Source organism: Pogona vitticeps, chromosome 6, assembly GCF_051106095.1.
Source record: "Pogona vitticeps strain Pit_001003342236 chromosome 6, PviZW2.1, whole genome shotgun sequence".
In the NCBI taxonomy this organism is placed as follows: Eukaryota; Metazoa; Chordata; class Lepidosauria; order Squamata; family Agamidae; genus Pogona; species Pogona vitticeps.
In genome coordinates, this window is record NC_135788.1 from 18,375,220 (window position 1) to 18,399,536 (window position 24,317).

General features: G+C 41.6%; 1 protein-coding gene across 1 annotated transcript in view; it reads right to left on the reverse strand.

The window, feature by feature from the left end:
• The window catches only part of GPR158 (G protein-coupled receptor 158), a 132,086-nt gene that overhangs the window by 97,672 nt on the left and 10,097 nt on the right, over positions 1-24,317 (reverse strand). The window contains exon 2 of the mRNA XM_020801472.3: positions 10,839-10,944. Within this exon, the coding sequence (XP_020657131.3) occupies positions 10,839-10,944 (106 nt within the window). The remainder of the gene's footprint in view (positions 1-10,838; positions 10,945-24,317) is intronic.

The window sequence follows — 24,317 nt, forward strand, 5'->3', positions numbered from 1 at the left end:
CCCCTGAAAGACAGCAACTGACAATACACCTCTCATCCTTCACAGTCCAAGTAAGGTGTGATCCTGCACTTACGCCAGGAAGTTGAGATACACTGGCCAAACACCAGAAATAAAGCTTACATCTTTGGAATACAGTGGGGTCTCGACTTACGAATGGCTCGACATACAAACGTTTCGACTTACGAAACGCTCTCATAGGAATATATGGACTCGACTTACGAACTTAGATTCGAGTTATGAACTCTTTTTTTCCTTGTTTTTAAAGCTAAGTCATCTTAGGTTAAAAGGAAAAAAGAAAAAAATATCCCCCTCTAGTGGCAGAAGGCGGAATAGCAGCTTCCCATTAGTTTCTATGGACGAAAAGAGCAGATACGGATTAAATGGTTTTCAATGTATTCCTATGGGAAATGCAGATTCGACTTAAGAACTTTTCGACCTGAGTACTGCCTTCCAATATGGATTAAGTTCGTAAGTCGAGACCCTACTGTAACCAGAATCCTCTTGTCTGAGGTCGCTAAAGGATCCTATGAGTTCTACAGGGTTCCTTTTGCTAGGCCCTGCTCTCCACTTGGGCTTCCTCCATCGTACTCATGTTAAGATCTTTCTTTCCTGCATTTTGATTACACAAGTCCTGCAAGAAACACCTCTTACATGTTCTTTCTCTTAATTATTTGTATCCTGAGGAAAGTAAGTAGGGCTTGAGCATTTGCACCCAGAACAGAAAGGAAAAGAATTTCACTGACAAAGAACACCAACTGCCACAAAATATTCACATTTGGCTAGCCTTTCTATTACTTCCGTTCTAAAAGGGCAGCTGGCATTTCAAGATGGATATTGTGCTCCTGAGACCTAATTTCAGCTGTCGGGTTTCCTAAGAGAACTCATTTTTCTTGTTATCTCATTACTCATAATTACGTAGGCATCAGAGGCTTGAGTTCTGCAACCCCTTTGAGTGTGCATTGCATGCTACATAATACATTTTCTTTAAACTGAAAATTAATCTCTCCTAGAAAATCTTAACCTAAATGCTGTAGAAGGATGCATGACTCTACTGCATTTAAATTTATTATACAATTTCACCCAGAATTTAGGACGGAAGAGATCGTGGTTTGCAGCTCTCCTTCCTCTATTTTTTTCAACACCTGTTTTTCATCTATATTCTTCTTAAATGATGCTCAGACTTTAATGAGTCACACACACTACTGCAATGTTATGCAGGCTAAGTATAAATTATCTAGCATTCTTCAGTAGTAACTTGTGTGGAAAAACCTCATATAGGGTTCCAAAAGGTACAATGGGACAATTAAGTCTTTAAAATGACAAGCTTAATCCACTGTGAAAGACAAAAGTACCCACAGGCCAACAGATGGAGGTGGGGTTTGCTATATAGAAACACACTGATCTGTTTTTCTGGCACAGCTCAAAGTGCTGATTCTAACCTATAAAACCCTAAATGCCTTGGACTTTTAAGCTATCTCAAGGACTGCATATCCCTTTATGAGCCTGCTCCAGTGTTAAGATCATCAGGAAAGGCCTTTCACATGATCCCACCATCTTCACAGGTGCAGTTGGTGGGGGACACTGGAGAGAGCCTCCTCTGTTGCTGTGCCAAGACTTTGAAACGTCCTCCTCCTGCAGGAGGCCAGGATCACCCTGTTTTTGCTGTCCTTCTGCAAGCAAATTAAGACTTTTCTCTTCAAGCAAGCTTTCCCTCAATGGCTGGCTGGCTGAGTGGGGTTCTTAAATGGATTGTTGTGCCTTACTTCTTTGAATGTGTTTTAACGGTGCATATGCTTACTATCTTTTAGTGTGGTATTTGTTTGATCCACCTTAATATATTGGTATACCTATTGTTTTTAGCTTTAAATATCATCTTCGCATGATGTAAGCCACCTTGGGTCCTTAAGGAGAAAGGCAAGGTAAAAATATTTTTAATAAAATAAAATAAATACATTTCCAGTCATCCATGTGCAATCACTTTACTTTTCAACCTGATACAATGAGATTAAGATATGCTGCATAACAAGTTGTGAACTTTTCATAGAATCATTAAGTTGGAAGGGGCCTATAAGCCATCGAGTTCAACCCCCTGCTCAGTGCAGGAATCTGAACCAAAGGATATCTGCTAGGTGGTTGTCTAACTTCTTCTTGAATGTCTCCGGTGTTGGTGCACTCACCACCTGCTGTAATCAAACGTGAATATCCTAAATGCATTTCAGTAGAGGGTTCTGAATATGGAGAGGTTCCAGTATGGTTATTTTATGTTGTTGTTTAGTCGTTCAGTCGTGTCCGACTCTTCGTGACCCCATGGATCAGAGCACGCCAGGCCCTCCTATCTTCCACTGCCTCCCGGAGTTCTGTCAATTTCATGCTGGTTGCTTTGCAGACACTGTCCAGCCATCTCATCCTCTGTCGTCCCCTTCTCCTCTTGCCGTCACACTTTCCTAACATCAGAGTCTTTTCCAGGGAGTCTTCTCTTCTCATGAGATGGCCAAAGTACTGGAGCCTCAGCTTCAGGATCTGTCCTTCCAGGGAGCACTCAGGCTTGATTTCCTTTAGAATGTATAGGTTTGTTCTCCTTGCAGTCCAGGGGACTCTCAAGAGTCTCCTCCAGCACCAGAATTCAAAAGCATATGGTTATTTTATATTGTGCAGGAAATAGTGTTTCAGACAGGACTTAATGAAACTGTGGAATTCACTGCCACAAAGGAAGCAATGGCTGCCAAGACAGCAATGTAATCCAAACTCAAATATATGCCAGTGGTGGTGGTGGGGTTTGGGATGGGCAGAAGTCTCTTGTGCCAGCAAAAACCCCTAACACTGGCTTATCTCGTATTTATTGGCACAGCAGTATCTGTCAGCGCAACCGCTATGAGCTGGCTGGGGAGCCAAAAAAGGGAGGGAGGGAGGAATGTTGCGTTACTCCAGATCCAACCCCCCCCATTCCACATTGACAGCCATAATGCTAGCACAAAGTTAGGCCAAGGTTAGGATAGTACTAAGTAATTTCTGGCCTTTTTGGGCTGGGAAGAGTTTGGGTTCAGCACAATCTCTGCATTCTTAGTGTCAGTTCAGCCACTCCTCCTCCATCTCAGTTAGGATTGCACCTTTAGCCAGCTTTAAAAGGAGTTGGGCAAATTCGTGGAGGTTGGAGGCATCAATAGGCAACAATCAGTCTGGATGGGGTTGGGGTGGTACAGTAAGATCCTTATATCAGCAGGGGATCAGTTCCAAGTCCCGGGTGCTGAAAAATGCAATTATAGTGAACACTATTATAATAGTGAATGCTATACATAGCATGGTCTTCAGCCCCTATTGTAGCCAGTTCCTGTAGGATTTATCTTTTAATGTTTTTAATAGTTTCAGACCGTGGATAAGTGAATCAGCAGATACGGGGGTTCTGCTGTATCACAGGTAATATGCCTCTGAAAATCAGTTGCTAGGGAGCATGAGTCAGAGGGTGCAGCTGCTCTCATGTCCTGCTGGAGGACCTCCCAGGTGAAACTGGTTGGCCACCTGGGTGAACAGAATGTTGAATGACCTAAGCCTTTGATCCGATCCTTTATGGCTCTTTTTTATGTTCTTGCTTTGGTGCTGTGCCCACCAGTTGAAGAAATATACAAGATTATGAACCTGAATTTTTTTAAAAAAATTAATCGACCAAATGTAATAAAGGGGCATGTTAGTGCAGTGTCCACAAAAGTGCCTTCTTGGAAAGTCTGATTGTTGTTAATGCAATAAAAATCTACTGCTCCTTGGCAGAGGAAGCTAAACTTAGTTAGCTTAATGAGTTTAGTAATTATGGGAAGAAATAGGCACAAACAATGGTACAAATATGCAGTGGAAACCTCCTTACCTTTTAGGGAGGGTTCATTAAATGGCAACTTATTGCTTGATCTTTGTTGTGTGGCAGAGCAACCAAACCCTTGTGGCATTTTTCCCACATCCAGCTAGATCATGTCCATCAAAACAGTCATATGAATGGATATTCAACAATGCAGGAGCAGGATGTAAGGAACTGCTTACATATTTGGGTAGCCGTGGAGGAAGGACTTGAACTGAAATTACCCTAGTCTGAACCCAATGTTTCTTCCCCATGACATTCTTTTAGCACCAGGATGGCAATGGCAAAGCCCATCAGACATTGTTGGACCGCAACTCCCATGAGCACTTGCTCTCGGCTATGATGACTAGGGTTCACAAGATCTGTGGTAAAACAATAACTGGAGGACCAAATGCCTACTCCCACATCTTTGGAGTAAACCTGACATTACATCATTCACATGAGATTTACTGTAGAAGAACGTAAGGCATGAAGATTAATCACAAACAGAGGAACTGATTTTTGAAATAGCCTGCTGTGACAATCACTCACATTTAGAATTTAAGGAATCCCCATCTTAGAGTGATGTATAGTTGGGCTCTAAGAATTATGCACAGTTTGAAGACATAGTTTTCCCCACAGCATCATAAACCTCAATTTCTGGGTGTGAACCCAACTTCAGATACTCAACGGGGGGGGGGGTATCTCTGTTTAATCTCTCTACACAATCTTTCATTTGGTTAATCTTTATCATGCTATCTGCGTAAAACAATCCTTCTTTTTGTATTTTTATAACCCAGTTATGTGTGGCTTTCCTTCTACATTAAATGCAAATCTATCCTTCCGGTCTGAATTGACCTTCTCTGATCAACACACAGCACTTTCTCCTGAACTGCAACACACAGAAATCTTCCAGTCATCATGACCTACTTATTCCTGCTTTGCTCTTTCCAAAAAGAATGTAAATAGAAGCCTAGCCTCTTGGTACCCTTGATCAGGCTTTCAGAAGGCTGTCCCAAGCGTCAAGAACACACCAGCTGCTCCACCATTCATTAACTATATTAAATGTCAAATTCTTCCTGTTTTATATTTCTCTTCCTGCCAGTATTCCTATTTGCTCAAGTCTTTGTCCTTATATTTCCTTATACAAGCTGGTTACATGCTAAACCCATACAATATTAAGTGTCTATTAAACCATCATAGCTGGGGGATGGATGAGTTGAGACAGGATGGGGCCATTCCCCTGCCAGACCTGCCAGGAAAACAGGAAGGAGCCTTTTGGTTTCTAAGAAATATATTTGTGGACTAGAATAAGGTGACAGGGATATGACTTGTTTTAGAGGACAATCATGCACATAAACCTGGAGGCTTCGAAAGCTATGACACTCATTTTCTATTTTTCCTATTTTTTCAAGGTGTACACTTAGCTCTTAATTGCTTAAGGGTTACTTCTAGAGGGCTACGTCCAGAGGAAAAAGGCAATCCTAGCAAAGCAATGCTACATAGTCATCTTTTTTAGGCTGTTTTCCTAAGGGGGAAGTAAAAGGGTAAACAATACCTGCTCTTTGCCTTTCCCCCATCATTTAAAAAGGTGTTCATACAACTGCTAGCTATATGAGCAGTATCATTTATCGTTTGGCCCTAAAAGAAGCTAAACTGATCCTTTCATTCCTTCTTCCAGCAGTAAAACATGATGAGGTCCTAGCCTTGCTCTATTCTGAATGGATCGTGTTTTATTAAAGGTATTTTAACCTGTTTTACACTGTATAAAAGCATCGTTTTATTATTATGAAATAAAGCAACTGCTACACAGCTCAGCCCAGAAAATAAAATAAAAGTCAGCCCTAGTTTTCAGGGTGAAAAGCTCAGGAGCGGCAGACGTTCTTATGCATCATTCATGATCTCCTGATTTTTAACATCCTGTCATGCTTTTTTGGCCATGCTCTTGAGATCTAAAAACAACCCAAGCAAGAGAGAGGTGCACTGGAGTTTATTTCTGCACGCAAAACAAGACCATGGCAGAGTCATATCCCAGGAATTCAAGGACGGAATGCTGAAACCAGACCCAAATGCCAACTTAGGGAACAGAAATTTTATCACAGTCTGTACTTCTGGTAAAGGAAAGGAATTTGGCCATTCCCCACCCCCTGACAAAGATCCTGAGCCTGCTGAAGCCCTTGCCAACTTAGTTTAGGGTTCTGAAGATTCCACCTATGGAACTGATTCTTCTAGATATCAAACAAAACCCAAATGAGAAATATGTCTTGGATTTTTATCTAAATTTGAATTCAAAGGGACACTTGGAACTTTGTGACTCTACAAGCAACTTCTGCACTGGTGCTGTTGCCTAGGGCTTGGGTGCACAAATGATAGCTTTTTGTTGTTGTTATAATTGCTAGTGTCTTTTATATAACAGAATAAGTAAAGACTCATTGTGTGAAATTGTGTTTGCAAGGTTCATCAATAGATATCTAAATAAGCAAATCGCCCTATAGCACTTTAAAGTGTTACACTATCAATTGATTTTGATCTCCTTTCTGTTACCCTGCTGGCTCTCTTTGAAACATGTGCTTCTTTAGAAATATATGAGCAGAAGATAAAAGGAGAGAAAGAAAAGATGTTCTCCTATAACACAGAAGATCCAGAGAACATCAAAGAAGATCACAAATAGATGCCCGTCCATCTACCTTTCAAAGATTTATGCAGTCCATCATTGTGTTTCAATGCTGGCAACCAGATTCAAACTAAGTGCCAATCAATGGAAAATCTATTGTTTTTTCCATACACAACTACCTCCTCTCATATGATAAAGGTGCATCACCTACTCCGGTCTAATATGCGGTCCATGATTGAAACAGGTATAGGGCTCTACACCCCACCTCACCCTTGAATGATTAAGTCTACAAGTTGCTGCTTCACCAACCTCAAATGGGTTGTCCTGTCTCTATCAATATAAAAATAAATTCCTTTCCCTCACCCCTCAGGAAATAAATGTCTCTTACCACACATGAATATCTAGGCCAATTATCACAAGAAAAGGATAGGTTTTTAGCAGCCATAGGAATTACCTTCAGAACTTGGAAAAGTTACTTTCTCAGCTGTCATTTTCAGAGAGCTTGCTTTATTCTGGTTTTGCAAGAATTTTCTCCCATGGATCCATGTATACACAGCAAAGTGGACTGTGTATATATGTTAAAATGCAAGGATTCAAGTGTGCTATTTAAAAATATATAAGTAAATAAAATTAAAACAATGATTTAAACCCTTGCTACGGGAGAAGATGCATTTCAGGAGGTGAGTGGGGAGGCAGTCAAGCTGCCAAGCCTGACAAGAATGGGGCAGACTGTTATTCTCACTACAGCATAAATTCTCATTTCATATTAGATTCCTCAAGGTAATGAAATCTTTCAAAAGGAGCTTTGATTCTCTAACAAAGACATCTTTTATTTATGGCAACCTGTGCATGCTTAGACCTAAATGGCCACAAGTGCTATGAAACAAAGCTTTCCAAACAAAATGGCAGAGGAGAGCCAATGTAAGCACAATGTACCCTGTAAACAACACTGGGTACATTGTGGCAATAAATAAATGTACCTACACAGCTTACACTTCCCTTGTTTCACATACTGCATCACGTTGCAGAACAGAGGAAGTAAAAGGAAGCCAAGCTCAGACAGTATAAGAATTTGTGGCCATGCTACCAGATGGATTCTCACAGCTGTAGTCAAAAAAGGGAACTTTCCCTAGCTCTAGCTATTCCATTGATGTTTCTGAGACTCCAGCTGCCTTTTAGTCGTTCCCCAGTGAATCCACCAGTTCCACTGAGCTACCTCAAGTGTTTCTGTCTTAGCTGGTCATTAATATTAGAGCTGTAATTGTACAAATTGACTCGTGTGTTTGCTTTTCTTCCTCTTCCTTCCCTGTCCCTATTTCCCTTTGTGCTGCGTCTTGTTGATTGCAAACCTGCAGGCAAATATTCTAAACATGAAATCTAATATACCGCGACACAGTCCTCTTTTTCAAACAGTGAAAATTTTCAGAGGCTCAAAGGATGAAGGGCTTTTAATCAATGCAAGCCCTCTGTAACCTAAAAATCTTAGCTAAGGGGGTAACCTGAAGGCTTCAAGTAAAAGAAGACTGGCACCCCCCTATATTCTGTATACTGGGTAATAATATATACTGTATATTTTATAGTATCTTTTGGAGGTGAGCTGTGGTTTAGGTCTCTGGCTAGAGAGACAGCAATTGGCAGTTCAATTCCCTACTGTGCTTCCTGAAAGTAAAGCCAGCCTGTGTGGCCTTGGGCAAGCTGCACAGTTCCAATATGCCCCCCCCCCCCAATGAAGGGAATGGCAAATCACTTCTGTGTATTCTCTACGTAGAAAACCCTGGAAAGGGTCATCGTAAGTCAGAATTGACTTGACGGAAGATGATGATTGGAGGTGAGACACAAGACCAATTGTGGTTGGTGCAGCAAAAGGACCAGCACAGGTGTGCAGAGCCAGAGATGCTAGGAAGGGCTGGGGCAAAAGTGGATCTTTAGTTTCAAACAGGCAGCAAGGGGACACAGACAGACCCCCACCTTCTGGTTTTAGTTGGGAGATAAGCAGAATGAGCTGGCTGGGGATAGCTTAGAATTTAGACATGGCATTCCACACGCACAGAGACTAGCCACCACTGCATATGCCATTTAGTAATATCTTTATTCACAAATACAGTATAAATACTGGTGATCAGCATAGACCATGTCTCAACTGGTCGTCTTAGGCAGACAGTCTTGTCAGCCAACATTTTTTTAGAAAATCTGTAAGGGTTGACTCGTTTGTGCTATAATTAATTGTGTTGCTAATGCTTGCCATCACTCAAGACTGTATGTGGAAGGCAATTAAAGCTATTCATAGCATTCAAACTTTTCACAAGTAACACAGGCTTTTGCTTGGGTTGTTTTGGTTTTTAAACAAAAACAAGTCAGATCTCGGAAGTCTCTGAAAGATGTTGATACTTGAAAGAAGCTGCTAGGTTTGGATTTTTCTTAACAGAGGAGAAAGGACATCTTTTCCTCCTCCAGCATTGCTCTCCTAATGTAGAGAGTGACAGCCTGAAGATAAAAGCCTCAGGTATTCATGGAGGCTCTTCATGTGATCTGTAACCATGAAAAATCATGGCTCCCAACTATGGGGATTTTTGCTGTCTGTGTGTGGAGATTATACTCACCTCCTTGCAGGTTTATTTTAACCCTGTTTTGAATGTCTGAACAGGGACTTTAAAATCATGCATGTGTGAGAGTAGGAATGGATAGTTTGACAGAGAAACTCAATTCTGGTGTTCCTGGATTTTATTCCGTACATGAACATCTAGCCTCACTCTCCTGCATCATCACTCTTCTCACATGGAAAGTGAATAGGTTGAAGAGGAGAAGGTTCTATTTGCATGGAGGCCTTCCACACAAGGAAGAATGGTGATCTTCCAGCCTTCTTTCTCATGAGGAGAATCTCATGTGAACAGGTACTTGTTCCCTTCAGACTCGCAGAATAATACAATCAGAATAATGAAGTTGGAAGGGGCCTATAAGGCCATTGAGTCCAACCTCGTGTTTTTGCAGGAATACAGATCAACGAATATCTGCCAGGCGGTTGTCTAAATTTCTCTTGAATGCCTCCAGTGTTGGAGTGCTCACCACATCTCAAGGTAATTGATTCCTTTGCTGTACTGCTCAAACAGTTAGGAAATTTTTCCTGATATTCAACGAAAATCTGGCTTCCTGTCACTTGAGCCTGCTGTTGTGTGTGCGCTTGGGGATGGTTGAGAACAGATCCTGCCCTTCCTCTCTATGACAGCCTTTCAAATATTTGAAAAGTGCTATCATATCTGCCTTAGTCTTCTTTTCTTGGGGCTAAGCATACCCAGTTCTTCCAGTCTTTCCTCATAGAGTTTGGTTTCCAGCCCCCTGATCATCCTTGTTGCTCTTCTCTGAACTTGTTCCAATTTGTCTGCATCCTCCACCACCTTTCTTTCTCCCCTTTACGTTTGCCAGCTAGTTGGTGTGTGCAATTCTGAGGACAAATGTAGCATTCAGTCTTATTGTTGATTTTTTGGTTACCTGGTTTTAAATCCTCGCAGAGGTAATTGTGTTTTCCATACTCATTTTAAAAACTAGTCCCTTAGCACCAAGAGTGTGGTACACCCATATAATACCCATCAGACAAGCTTCCAGGTGTAAAATTGCATAATAAGTTGCATATGAGTATTTTTTTTCTGACGCATTAGTTTCTGAGATAATGAGGCAATGATATTACTTTGGAACTAATAACAACTAATATTATTTGGTGCAGCAAGTAACACTTACTCATCATATCAAAATGTTTCAGGAGGTGATTTCAGGGATATTGTTTGCCATCTCAAAATCATTTTTTAAAGAGTCAAGAAGGAACACATTTGGCTGCATGTTTATAATAAGCAATTCAATACTTGTCCATAATGCAGGACAAATTGCTTCTCTAACATATACATTAATTTCTGCAGTGCCTTTTAGAATATTGTCTACAAGCTGCACTCCAGTAACTGGCTTCAATAGTGATGGAGAAGGTCTGTGAGAGTCAGTTTCATGAAAACATCTCCCTCACTTCAACTCCCAGTTTCCACTTTGGAAAACAACTTCTGATTCAGCCTTAACATATTTTTAACATTTCATGTAAACCCTTTCTCCCATTTCTCTGCATGTGTGTACTACAGACATTTACAAAAGATTGCAATAACTAGCCCCACAATGGAAAGAGCAATCCATTTATGACAGCAACTTTCTATGAGTATGTTAAGTACCAGTCATTCCCAACCACAGTGTTATTTGCTCCAATATTCAGTATCACTGGAGTCTTGTGAAATTCATGATGTGAATCGAAAGCATCTTCCCATTTAGAGGCAGGAAACTTAAAACTACTGTGTATGGTACAAAACACCCCCATAGCAAAACACATTGCAAAATGCACCTTCAGTGTCATCCTTGTTTTTTTCTTACCTCAGTGCTATTTAAATGGCAAGTGTGCGTTCCGGAAAACCAGCCTTCATTGGAACATTGGTCAATGTCCACTTTCTGCAGGTTTATATCCACTTTCACAACACCCCTGAAAGAAGGAAAATATCACCATTAATTTGCATTGGGCCAGCATACTATTTCTCTGAGGCAAGAGACAAAAAAACAACATTTAATCTCAACTGTATAAATGAGGAAGTATGATTAGAGAAATAAACCATATCATTAAATTGCTCTGATTATAAGTGCCAAACTTGTTCTGATGAGGAGCGCCAAGAATGGGAAAAACACCTTTCATCTGGCTGCTATACATCTGTGAGTGGTTGCAACTGATATTTTTAAGGTTTGTGTATTTTTTTAACCTCAAGAGCTTGCGAACATCTACCCATCCAAAAGCTGTTGGCTCAGCCTAAAAGGTACTATTCATCCTATTCATTCCACCCATTTTCTGCAACACAATAAGCTTCCAATTGACTCTTAGAATGTTCTGATTCATCCTGAGATCATGTGTTGTTTTTCAGAAGAGCCATTCATTTTGTTTTGATATCAGTGGGACCCATCCGTGTCACAGAACAGACTGCACCAGGTAGCTTTGGTAATTTTCAGAAAAATATATCCAAGAGAGATGTTATTATTCAGTATGATTCAGGGAGACACTGAGCATCATTTGTGAAGTGGATCTCTCTCGCACTTTGCCTCATGTCCATCTTCAAAGTGGAGAGGGTGGCATTGTTTAATTGACTACTTGCTTGGGTACAAGACACCAACCTCTCCTACCACCTTGTCTGATGTTGGAAGCTAAGCTGGTTTAGTATTCAGACCTGGAGGCAGAGAAACAATCCTGCTTGAAGCCTTGTAGAGTTGCTTCCAGTCAGTGTTGACAGGGATCTCGAGCTTGAACTTATGAACTAAGAATTATGAATTAAGAATTCTTATGGAGCCATGTCTAAGTGGTATCAAACTCAGTCAACGTACCCATGGAAGGGAGGTCAAGACCCTGTGACCTGAGCCAGTCATGGTCATTGTCCTTATCTCTCAAATATTCTGTCTCAACCAGACCTCCTTGACAGAGTTGTGGTGAGGATAACATGGGGAGGAGGAGAGCTTTAAAGCTTACTAGAGGAAAGTCAATATACAAGTGGAGCTGATAAATAAAATAGGGTAGCTGTGCTAGTCTGTGCTAGCACATCCGGCAGAGGCAAAATAAAAATAAAGAAGACAAAGACCTTGTGGCAACTTAAAGACTAACCACTAACAGATCTCTGAAGAAGTGGACTTGTCCATGAAAACTCACATTAAAAGATAGCAGTTAATCTTTAGGGTGTCACAACTTTTTGTCTTCTTTGTTTTTGCCTGATTAGGTAAATAAACCTACTACTCTGTTTGCTGAATCACCATTTTACCCCACATCTAATTTACATTTACTGTATTCTGGTCAGTTGAAGCTGCTTTGGTCACCTCTTTCAAGCCTTAGAGAGCCAGTGTAGAAACAGTTGAAATACGTGAAAACTTGACTTCTACCTGAGCCTCAAGTGCATTGATGCTAGGCTTAAAAGTTATAACCTACTGAATTTTATGGGGCAATAGTATGTTTTTCTTCCTTGAGAGAAAAGTCACTTTGCTAGCCATTGGCCTGTGATGTCCCCCAGGGTTCTGTTTTGTCCCCTGTGCTATTTAACACCTACATGAAACCATTGGGAGAGGTTGTGCCAAGTTTGGGGTTTTGGTGTCACCAGTATGGTGATGACACCCAACTCTACTATCTCTCCTTTCCATCTAAATCCAAGTCTTGGTTCTAAATCAGTGTCTGGTGTCAGCAATGGACTGGACCAGGGCAAATAAACTGAAATGTAATTCAGACAACACAAAGGTGCTCCTGGTCAGCCGAAAACCAGATCAAGGAATAGGGTTGCAGCCTATGCTGGATGGAATTATACTCCCTCTGAAAACAGATGTGCAATTTGGGGGTGCTCCTAGATTTATCTCTGAGCTTGGATGCCCAGGTTTCAGTGGTGGCAGGAGTGCCTTTGCTCAGTTATAACTAGTGTGTTAGCTGTGCCCATTTCTTGAGAGGTCTGATCTGGCCATGGTGACACATGCCCTTTGTGGGCTGCCATTGGAAAATATTCAGAAACTCCAAAGGTCCAAATGCCTCAGCCAGATTGTTAAATGGGGTTTGTAACAGGGAACATATCTTTCCCCTGTTGTAGCAGCTCCACTGGCTGCCAATCAGTTTCTGGACGTCATTCAAAGTGTTCGTTTTAACCCATAAGCTATCTAAAAGACCGCATCTCCTCTAGGAGCCTACCCAGGTATTAAGATCATAGAATCATAGAATCATAGAAAAGTGAAGTTGGAAGGGGCCTATAAGGCCATCAAGTCCAACCCCCTGCTCAGTGCAGGAATACAGTCAAAGCATATGTGCCAGGTGATTATCGAATTTTTTCTCACCAAGGTAACTAATTCCACTGTTGTACTGCTCTAACAGTTAGGAAGTTTTTCCTCAAATTCAACTGAAATCTGGCTTCCTTTAACTTGAGTCCATTGTTGTGTGTCATCAGCCTCACACGTGTGCTTGGTGGGGACATGGCCTTCTCTCTCGCTGCTCCCAGGCCCTGGAACTCCCTCCCATGGGAAGCTAAGCTGTCCCCATCTTTGCTGTTCTTCTACAGGCAGGCAAAGACAAAGGTCTTCAGTCAGGCTTTTCCTTAATAATTGATGCTCTGAGTGGGGTTTTAAATGGGTTGTTATGCTCTATTGTTTTAAATGTGTTTTAATATTGATCTTAGTAACCATTTTAATATAACACTTGTTTAATTCTTTTTAAAATATTTGTATACTTACTGTTTTTAGCTTTTAAATACTGCACTGTTTAATGTAAGCTGCCTTGAGTCCTTTTGGAGAGAAAGGCAGGATAGAAATATTTTAAACAAAAAAATTGAATAAATTCTATTGTATGTGGACTCTCCCCTCTATTGCACTCATTTGAACCAAGCCTCAGCATGACCCCTGTCCAATTTCCATGGCCTCTGTCTGTCTTCCCTCTCCCTCACTCAAAGGACACATACCAACAGTAACAGCTGGTCAACGCAGATTGCCAAATGCTGCTCATCTTGCACATTCCCAGGAGTGTCACGCCTAGAGGTCTGGAAATTTTCAAACTGGCACAGTATGCACCAAATACTTAGAAAGGAATGTGTATTTGAAAATGGATGCATTCGTTTGTTGAATTTCTTGATCACTTGTAGTCACTATGGCTGCCCCATCCCACAGAAATTTTCTTCCTGAAGACTCACTGAAGTCCAGATGGCAAATTGAAGTCATGGTCCTAGAGAAAACTCACTGAGAGGAAGGTTGACAGGTCTCAGGACATGGCTGGATTTGCAAGGAATTGTCCATCTTGAGGTAGACAGAGAAATCTCAGGGTGAGCAATGAGGGAGAAGCGGAAGGTCTGATTTTTCTTTAGGAGGTAGCTTTAATGGCAGGACATTTATCTCTACTTATTCCCATCTTGTTCCAGGGCTGAGCCACTCAGCATTTCGATGTTCGCTTATGTTGCTCCAAAAAATACCACGGGTCCAGGTACAGCCACCCACCAGCTTTCCCTCTTGGCTTTTTGGGACATCACTGTTGGACACATCAAGGCACTTGATGGAGAGCAGACAGTGAAGCACCAGCATGGCAATTCAAGAGCCTCTTAGCTGTACAAGTTCTGGCAACAGTTGTGCTGAACCTGAGAAAGCAGGGGAATTTCTGTCTCAAGCCCTGCCTGCCTTGTCTCTGTGACATCACATGATTGACATCAGGTGTTAATCCTGAAATATCAGGTAACAGGATGCTATTGACCGGGCAATCCTAACTGAAATAAATGGGACTTCAGTTAATTGTGACAAACAAACCCTAACCTTTTCCATGGGTCCACTCTAGGTAGGAATAAGACTTGAAATTAGATCCAGGCTTGTAACTCCTTCTTGACCTTGGTTAGAGGACGAAGATTGCTCTATTTTATTGATCTCTGATCCCACTATTTAACTCAAGCCCTTTGGGATGCTCTAGATCAGATACGGGTAGACTTGTGGGATGTGATTTGGTTTTTTTTACTAGAACTCCAAGATCTGCTAACCAAAGTCAGGTGCAAAAAAAAACACATATATTCAGAGTGAGAGACTTTGCAGGGAATAAATTATTTCCAGTAACAGAATGGAACGCAACTGGCTGACCTTCCACCCAAGAAGACTGGGTGGAAGGTCATAACTGGGTTGGGGAGTCATATTATTGGTTAAGAGTGCCACTTGAAGACATTACTTTTTGGGGAGCACAATTCTTAGAATCATCTCACTCATTGTGGCCGAAGCCAAACTGGTCAAGCATTCTGGGAACTGTCCTCCAGTGCATAAGATTTCCAGTGTCTGATTAAGAAATTGTCTTCTACTGCAAAAAAAACAGAAATATACTAGGATATCCTGCCTTCTTGTCATAATACACTGATAAACAAAAATGAAATTTTGTTCCCTGTAGTCTACGAACACAGTGTTTGGAGGAATAACAGAACCACAGATTGGATTGTTAAGTGACGTGGGCGGAAGATCTCACCAACCTATTTTTCCTTCTTTAGCAGCTTCACTGTTTGAAGCAATTGAGGTTTTTCATAAAATGGAAATATTCCCCCACATCTGCAAACTTTTATTCAGGCTACGGTTTCTATTGATTTGATGTGACCGAGGGTTGAAAGGCATAGGGTTACCCAAGTACCATTCACCAATTTCATCTGGGTGGCTTACAGGTCATAAGCAAAAAGAAAGTTTAAAAGATAGTGCCATGAATTCAAACAGAGAACTCTACAAAGGCTGCATCAAAACCGCTTTTCAGCTGAAAGAAACTAGATAGAATGAACAATCATCAGGTCTGGTTTTTAGAAACAATAAATCCCCCAGAAGACAGAGAAATTTTTTAAAGTGGCTGGATAAATGAAAAGGTCTTAATTTGCTGATGGGGCTCTAGATTACAGAGGTTTGCCGGAGGATCAGCAGGGGCAGTGCAAGAGTCTGTTCTGCCACACCTTAGAACAGTGGCTAGTTCTGGTTTTCCCTCCTGCCAGCCTCTGCCTCTTAAGAGAGCTGCTTCACTCAGCCTAACAATAGGACTGGCCCTGACCTGGTACCCAAAGGAAGAGTCAGGAAAATGCTAGGAGTGGGGCAAGGGAAGGAAGTGGTTGTGTAGAATTAGATATGAGCCAAGTCAGAATCAAAGAACTGCTGTGGTTGGAGAAGAAGGTGGGATGCTGAGAAGAGCACAGGATGCTCCACCAGTTCCACCTTGACGCAAGGCGAGCCCACTGGAATCGGGCAACAGTTTCAAAAAGGAGCTCAGCAAGCATGAGCCCGATGGCTGATCTTCAGAAGGCAAGTTGGCCAGGGGATGCCCACCCACCCATGGCTTATTTTCCTCATTTGCCTACCTTAGAGATGTACAAATAGTAATTATATCTTTCTTTCTCATTCATTTAAGCTGTCATGACTCAACAAGTCAGCTCAGCAAGGGATTTTCAAGCCCCACAGGATTCCTTCTGCTTTAGGCAGTAGCAATACAAGGAGCCCTGGTTTTTCTCCAAGTCTGCATAATTTGTGGAAACTGCCTCTGCAGAAAACTAGTTTCTTTTCCTTTGAGAAGCAAATCACACAGAAAGACACACACACAAACACACACACACACACACACACACACACACACACACAGAGAGAGAGAGAGAGAGAGAGAGAGAGAGAGAGGAAACCAGATAATTGTCTTTTCTGATTCCGAAAAGCCAAAGCAGGATTTGTGGCCGTTTTGCATTTTTTTGTGTTCGTTACTGGCACAATTTGCACAATTTTGCTTCAAGGTGGCTTAAAAATAATTCACATTGCCATTTTGTTCTTGCCCATTTGCAGAACAAATAATAATTTGTTTGGTGATCCAGTGTGCTTTCATGGTTGGATTGGAAAATTGTGATTTTAGAGATCCAGATTCAATTCTCCACTGATGTATGAAACTCTCTTGGTGACCTTGAGCCAGGCACTCGCAGTCTGACCTTCTTGGCACTAGATAAAGTAGGGGTCGGGGGAGAGCCCTGTGCGATGCCCTGTGCAAACTGGAAGAAAGGTGAGAGGTCCACGTAACTAATGCATGTGTAAAATAAATCCTTTTCCTCATAGTTGTCAATCAGACACCTCTCAAAAGCTGGTCAGCAGCACAAGAGGGCAATGGTAGGGCTGGGTCTCCTCAAAATAACAAGCATACTTTGCAGGCTTGTGGTACTGAACTCCTCTGATAAATGGGCATTAATTGCTTTAAACACTTGAATATGTAGCAAGTTACCAATATTTCCAGCTCTGACATGTGACTTCTTATCTGTGGTAATTCAAGATGTTATGTTTGTGGCTCTTTGTGTTATTAGGGTAAAACAATGTTGGGGGATGGCCTGTTTACAGACATATAAGGGAGTTGGCTTTCAGTGGCATACAAAATGTTTGTGATCCAGTTGTCAGGTGGTCTATAATTACCCCTAACAGTTTGTTTATTTCATTAATATACAGTGGAATCTTGAATTTGGCTAAGCAGTACTGTCAGGATGGATGAATGTTAGGTTCCTCTGATGAGGCTGATAAACGAAATTTTACTTATGTCTTTGTTGAGCATCAGGACGACACTGCTATCAGCGATCCTCCTTATATTTTAGTAAACATTATGTTCACTTTATTTTTTGTATTCCATTCAGACACAAATTTCATAAGTGTGCTGAGACATGTTTCATGATCCCTGCCTCCTGCCAGTACACAAATACAGTAATGTTATTTCAAGATACAGCTTGATTTGAAATGAATTTGTTTACAGCTGAATTCAAACAATGGCTGTAACTTTTCTATTTCATTCCCTCGCATTGTTTCATACCCCAAGGTCAGTCCAAAACATTACGATGTCTGAAAGAGGCCATCAAATGATACATCCTACTTTCCCCCTCCAATATCATCCACTGAATATCCTTTGGACAATCACTACATCTTAGCTCACCCTACTTTACAGAGTTGTTGTCAGAACAGGTAGATGAATGGAAATTGTGAATTAAGCTAGTAGGTGTAAATCCTCACTTGCCGTGTGAATGGGGAAGTGCATTTTTTTCTCCTTGTTTTATTATCCTCTGCATATCGGAGGTTATTGATATTTCTTCTGGCAATCTTAATTCCAGCTTGGGATTCATTCAGTCCAGCCTTCCACATGATGTATTCTGCATATAAGTTAAATAAGCAGGGAGACAATATACAGCCTTGTCGTACTCCTTTTCCAATTTTGAACCAATCAGTTGTTCCATATCCAGTTCTAACGGTTGCTTCTTGTCCCATGTATAGAGTCTTCAGGAGATAGATAAGGTGGTGAGACATTCCTATTTCTTTAAGAACTTGCCATAGTTTGCTGCGGTCCACACAGTCAAAGGCTTTTGTGTAGCCAATGAAGCAGAAGTAGATGTTTTTCTGGAACTCTCTGGCTTTCTCAATCCAGCGCATGTTAGCAATTTGGTCTCTAGTTCCTCTGCCCCTTCGAAATCCAACTTGTAATTCTGGGAGTTCTCTGTTCACATACTGCTGAAGCCTACCTTGGAGGATTTCGAGCATAACCTTGCTAGTGTGTGAAATGAGTTGCAATTGTATGATAGTTGGAGCATTTTTTGGCACTGCCCTTCTTTGGGATTGGAATGTAGACTGATCTTTTTCAATCCTCTGGCCACTGCTGAGTTTTCCAAACTTGCTGGCATATTGAGTGTAGCACCTTAACAGTGTCATCTTTTAAGATTTTAAATAGTTCAACTGGAATGCCATCACCTCCACTGGCCCTGTTGTTAGCCAGGCTTTCTAAGGCCCATTTGTCTTCACTCTCCAGGACGTCTGGCTCAAGGTCAGCAACCACACTATCCAGGTTGTCTGTGACATCCAGATCTTTCTGGATTAATTCCTCTGTGTATTCTTGCCACCTCTTCTTGATGTCTTCTGCTTCTGTCCTTTATCATGTTCATCTATGCATAAAAAGTTCCTTTAATATCTCCAATTTTCTTGAACAGATCTCTGGTTTTTCCCTTTCTATTCTTTTCCTCTATTTCTTTGCACTGTTCATTTAAGAAGCCCCTACTGTCTCTCCTTGCTATTTTTGGAAGTCTGCATTCAATTTTCTGTAACTTTCTCTATCTCCCTTGCATTTTGTTTCCCTTCTCTTCTTTGCTATTTCTGAGGCCTCGTTGGACAGCCACTTTGCTTTCTTGCTTTTCCTTTTCTTTGGGATGGTTTTTGTTGCTGCCTCCTGTACAATGTTACGAGCCTCTATCAAAAGTTCTTCAGGCACTCTGTCCACCAAATCTAGTTCCTTAAATCTGTTCTTCACTTCCACTGTGTAGTCATAAGGGATTTGGTTTAGATTATACCTGACTAGCCCAGTGGTTTTTCCTACTTTTTTCAGTTTAAGCCTGAGTTTTGCTATAAGAAGCTGAAGATCAGAGCCACAGTCAGCTCCAGGTCTTGTTTTTGCTGAATGTATAGAGCTTCTCCATCTTTGGCTGTAGAGAACATAATCAATCTGATTGCGGTATTGCCCATCTGGTGATTTCCACGTGTAGAGTCACCTCTTGTGCTGTTGGAAAAGAGTGTTTGTGATGAGCAGCTTGTTCTCTTGACAAAACTCTATTAGCCTTTGCCCTGCTTCATTTTGAACTCCAAGGCCAAACTTACCTGTTGTTCCTTTTATCTCTTGACTCCCTACTTTAGCATTCCAGTCCCCTAGAATGGCAAGACCATCTTTCTTTGGTGTCAGTTCTAGAAGGTGATGTAAGTTTTCATAAAATTGGTCAATTTCAGCCTCTTCAGTATCGGTGGATGGTGCATAAAGTTGGATTACTGTGATGTTGAAAGGTCTGCCCTGGATTCGTATTGAAATCATTCAATCCTTTTTGAGATTGTATCCCAGTACAGCTTTTCCCACTCTTTTGTTGACTATGAGGGCTACTCCATTCCTTCTACGGGATTCTTGCCCACAATAGTAGATATGAAAATCGCCTGAATTGAATTCACCCATTCCCATCCATTTTAGTTCACTGACAACCAGGATGTCAATGTTTATTCTTGCCATCTCCTGTTTGACCACATCCAGCTTACCAAGGTTCATAGATCTTATATTCCAGGTTCCTATGCAGTAATTTTCTTTGCAGCATCGGACTTTCCTTTCACTTCCAGGCACGTCCGCAGCTGGGCATCCTTTCGGCTCTGGCCCAGCCACTTCATTAGCTCTGGAGCTACTTTACTTGTTCTCCACTCTTCCTCAGTAACATGTTGGACACCTTCTGACCTGACGGGTTCATCTTCCAGTGTCATATCTTTTAGCCTTTTGTTTCTGTCCATGGAGTTTTCTTGGCAAAGATACTGGAGTGGTTTGCCAGTTCCTGCTCTAGGTAGATTACATTTAGTCAGAACTCTCCACTACGACTGGTCCGTCTTGGGTATCCTGCATGGCATAGCCCATAGCTTCTCTGAATTACTCAAGCCCCTTCGCCACGAGAAAGCAGCAATCCATGAAGGGGCTATACATGTGTGCACACCAGTAAATGGTAACACTTCAGCCAAAGAAGGCCAGTCTGCTCCACAACTGCTTCTGCCATAATCATCAACTTGCCTTTAAAGCATCAACATGATTTCTTGTTGTGTAGCTGTATTTCTATAGCAGTCAAACCTTTCTAGAATAAGGATGTGCATCACAACTGGCAAAAAGCTGAATCAGAAGCAAGTCCCTTGGGGTAGCTTTGGGCACTTGCCAAAGAGAAGCAGATTTTCTCCAAGAAAGCTGCTGGAACTCCATGGTGCCAAGATTGTTTTACAGTAGAGATGGGCATGAACCGGTTCATCCTAATTCATCCTAGTTCATCCCAGTTTGTAAATATGCTACTCCCCCTCCCCTGACTCTTCTGCCTCACCAGACCCAGCGTGTTAGCTTTCTGCACCTTCTCAACCAAACTTCCAGTCCCAGCAAAGCTCAGGCTTCTCTGCCCTGCCCTCTTGACTGATCTCTCACTCAGACAAAAGGGTGAGGTAGAGAAGTCTGTGATCTTGCTTATAACTGGGACATTAGCTGAGGAGGTAGAACAAGCAAGCAATCTGGATCTGGTGAGTTGCTGATCAGCTGAGGAGGCAGGGTAGGGGAACAGCAGCATCTGTCCTGCAGCCTTTACGAACTGGGACGAACTGGTTCATGCCAATCTCTATTTTACAGTCATGATTGTCCAATATTTGTGGCCTCTCAGGGGTCAAACACACAGCATAGATGAGCCTTCCCCCATCCAATGCCCTCCAGATATGTTACACGTCCATCATCTCCAGGCAGAAGGCATTGATAGCCATGCTGTGATCCAACACAACTGGAAGCACCAGGCTGCTTGTGATGGCTTTCGAAGGAGAGTAGATTGAGAGTAGAATCTACAAAGAGTAGATAGATCCATTGTGGTCAGATTAACCACAATAGTCAGATAATGGCTCCATATTTAGAAACAGTATACGTCTTAATACTGATTACCATGGGGAAAACCTTAGAAGAAAATTATGCCTGTTTGTAGGCTTCCTAAAAGATCTGAAAGAGTGCTACAGTTGGCAGGTCAGCAGATTCCAATTCTGTGAGATTTTGGTGGCCAAAGCCAGAGACTGGCACTTACAAAGCCACAGGGGGTAGGGATTTGGATAAAAACAAGACAAATACTATGTGTGCATGTGTGTTCATGAAGAGTGAGATGCATCAATTCCTAGTCTACCTCCTAAACAAGTATTATGCATGGAACACAGAAGTTAATGCCTTCGTTTAAGCCAATACATTCTAGCTGCTGATGGAAGTGGACAGAAGATGGATGCCTTTGCCACCCCACATGATGAAACTAAACCCTGAGACTTAAGACTAGTCAGGCAATTCTTAGGCAAGGAAGAAAACACAACACACCTGTTGAAATAAGTGTTTCCCTTTAGGATGGCATGCAGAACAAAGGTTTAGCATCAAGAACAGGTCATGATCTGGAACTCCATCTCAAATGGAGTGTTACCATATGTTCGATCTTCTATCCTGTTCATTTGCACAACTCCTCTGCCCCGGCCAGATCAGTAAGGATTTCCATATTTTAGGAAGAGGTTCTGCCAGATCAGTAACTGAGAATCATTTCACACATAGCAAGTATCATGTTTATGCCTGCAGTTAGGTAAAACTTTCAGCATATCCAAGTCTCCCATAAATATCAGTACTTATTAAGATGCTGAACTCAGCAATCAGTAAAGCTCAGCAATCACTGGCAAGAGTGGAGTGGCTAAGGAGATAGCCTGAGGCTTGGGTTGGAGCAGCAACCCACTTAGGTGCCAACACTGGCTGTACTCTTTTCTATGTCAGTAACCTATTGTGCAGAGTGTTATAATCTGGACAATTGATGCATTAAGGCAGTGGAGAATCAAATGCAAATGACTGCCCTTTCCCTCCTGTTCACTGTTCAGAAATACAAGGTTCCTTCCTTCCCCACACATGGAATAAAGTAAATGCTCTACCATGTTTTGAAAATGACAAACTTCCCTAAAGATACATGTAACTGGAAAAGAGGGTACAGCAAACTGAGCATACAAATTAGGATTCACCAGCAGAGACAGTCCCCATGGATCATTTGGACTCATTTCAAGTAAGTCAGATCTGAAAAATATCTTGTCAATGAGATTATGGTCATTTCAAAGGCGCCTTCAGATATGTGGCATGGATCACAGTATATCTGGGGATTTCCCCATGAATTTAATCCAAACAGCTCATTAAATACTCTTTTCTCACATCGGTTCCTGCTTGGCCAGATTGCGCTGGCAGAAAAAACATGGCACAGAATGACTTCTTTGCCTGCAAAAATATCATATATTTTTAGAAGAAAAGGAAAATGGCAAGTTAAAATTTTATATATTTTTTCACTCAACAGGCAGGGCTGATTGTAACAGATTGTGGGTCTAAGTTCCATCAAATTTAAGACACCCTCATACTATTACCAAACAAAACTCTGATATACGGGAGGTTTCTGGAAAATTGGTATGTTATTCTTCCAAGTCCTCATCAACTGAAGCCCAAAACTGCCACTTATTTCATTTGTGTGTGGAACCGCTACTACACTCAAGTTTTTTTTTAAAAAATCCTGAATTATTGTTTCAATATCTTGACCTGAAATCTCTTTCACTGGGTGCTTCCAAATGAAGATATTATTGCAAACATTTATTAAATATTTACAGGAAACCTAGATGCTGTTGTCTTCTGGGGAGCCTGGAAAAATTATTCTTTTTTTAAAAAAAAACAGTAGCCCAGTAGTTCCCAACCTTGGGTAACCCAGGTGTTCTTGGACTGCAACTCCCAGAAACCTTCATCACTATCTGTGTTGGCTGAGGAGTCTGGAAGTTGTAATCCAAGAACAACTGGGTTACCCAAGGTTGGGAACCACTACCCTAGCCAGTAGAGCCACTGACCATCTTGGCTTGGGAATTCTGGGAGGTTGTAGCCCAAACTCCACCTTTTGCAAACTCCCTATGCAACTGTCCCAAATTTACTTGTCTTTTGTAGAGAAGCTTTCAAGGAGGAAGAGACAGAACAAGTGTACAACAGATTGTGTTTTTTAAAATCTATTGGAGAAAGCATCTGTGGTACATAAGAGTGGGTGGGAGACACTTAGCCTTGAGGAGGGCATTCCAGAACTGCCTCACCACACTGAGTGATGAGTGCAATCAGCAGATGACCTCAAAGAGCGGAAAGCTTTATGCAGGAACAGTATACCCTTGGTATACCCTAAGGATAATTTTGCCACCACAATCATGAATGGTCTGAACCATTCAGAGCATCTTATACAAACTTTGGATAACTCCATGGTTTAGGTATCTAGCTGCGGACCCAAAGACTGGGAGTTCAATTCCTCCCTATGCCGCCTGAGAGAAGAGCCAGACTACGTAGCAAGCTGCACAAGCCAAGGGTGCCCCCTGAAAAAGAGAATAGTAAACCACTTCTGAGTACCGTCGACCTAGAAAACACTGGAAAGGACGTCCATAAATCAAAAACAACTTGACGGCACACAATATTACTATTTATATTGCATTTTATGGCTGTGTAACCATTTTGTTTCATTTATTGTTTCATGATATCTTTCACTGAATCACTGTTTAGAAGAATCCCAAAGGAATAAATACTCTGACCCTATTTTTTAAAATCAAGCATTGCTAGCATCAGCAATATATCCTTGTGCAGCTTAGTGTTGTGCAACTCAGCTTCTGCTTCAGCCAATGCGTGCCTTTGTCTCAAGAAGAGCTGAGAGAGGACCCCTCCTACAATGTGTGGCCTGCATAATTAACTTGTAAACCGCCCAGAGAGTGCTTGAAGCATTATGGGGCGGTATATAAGCAGCACACTTT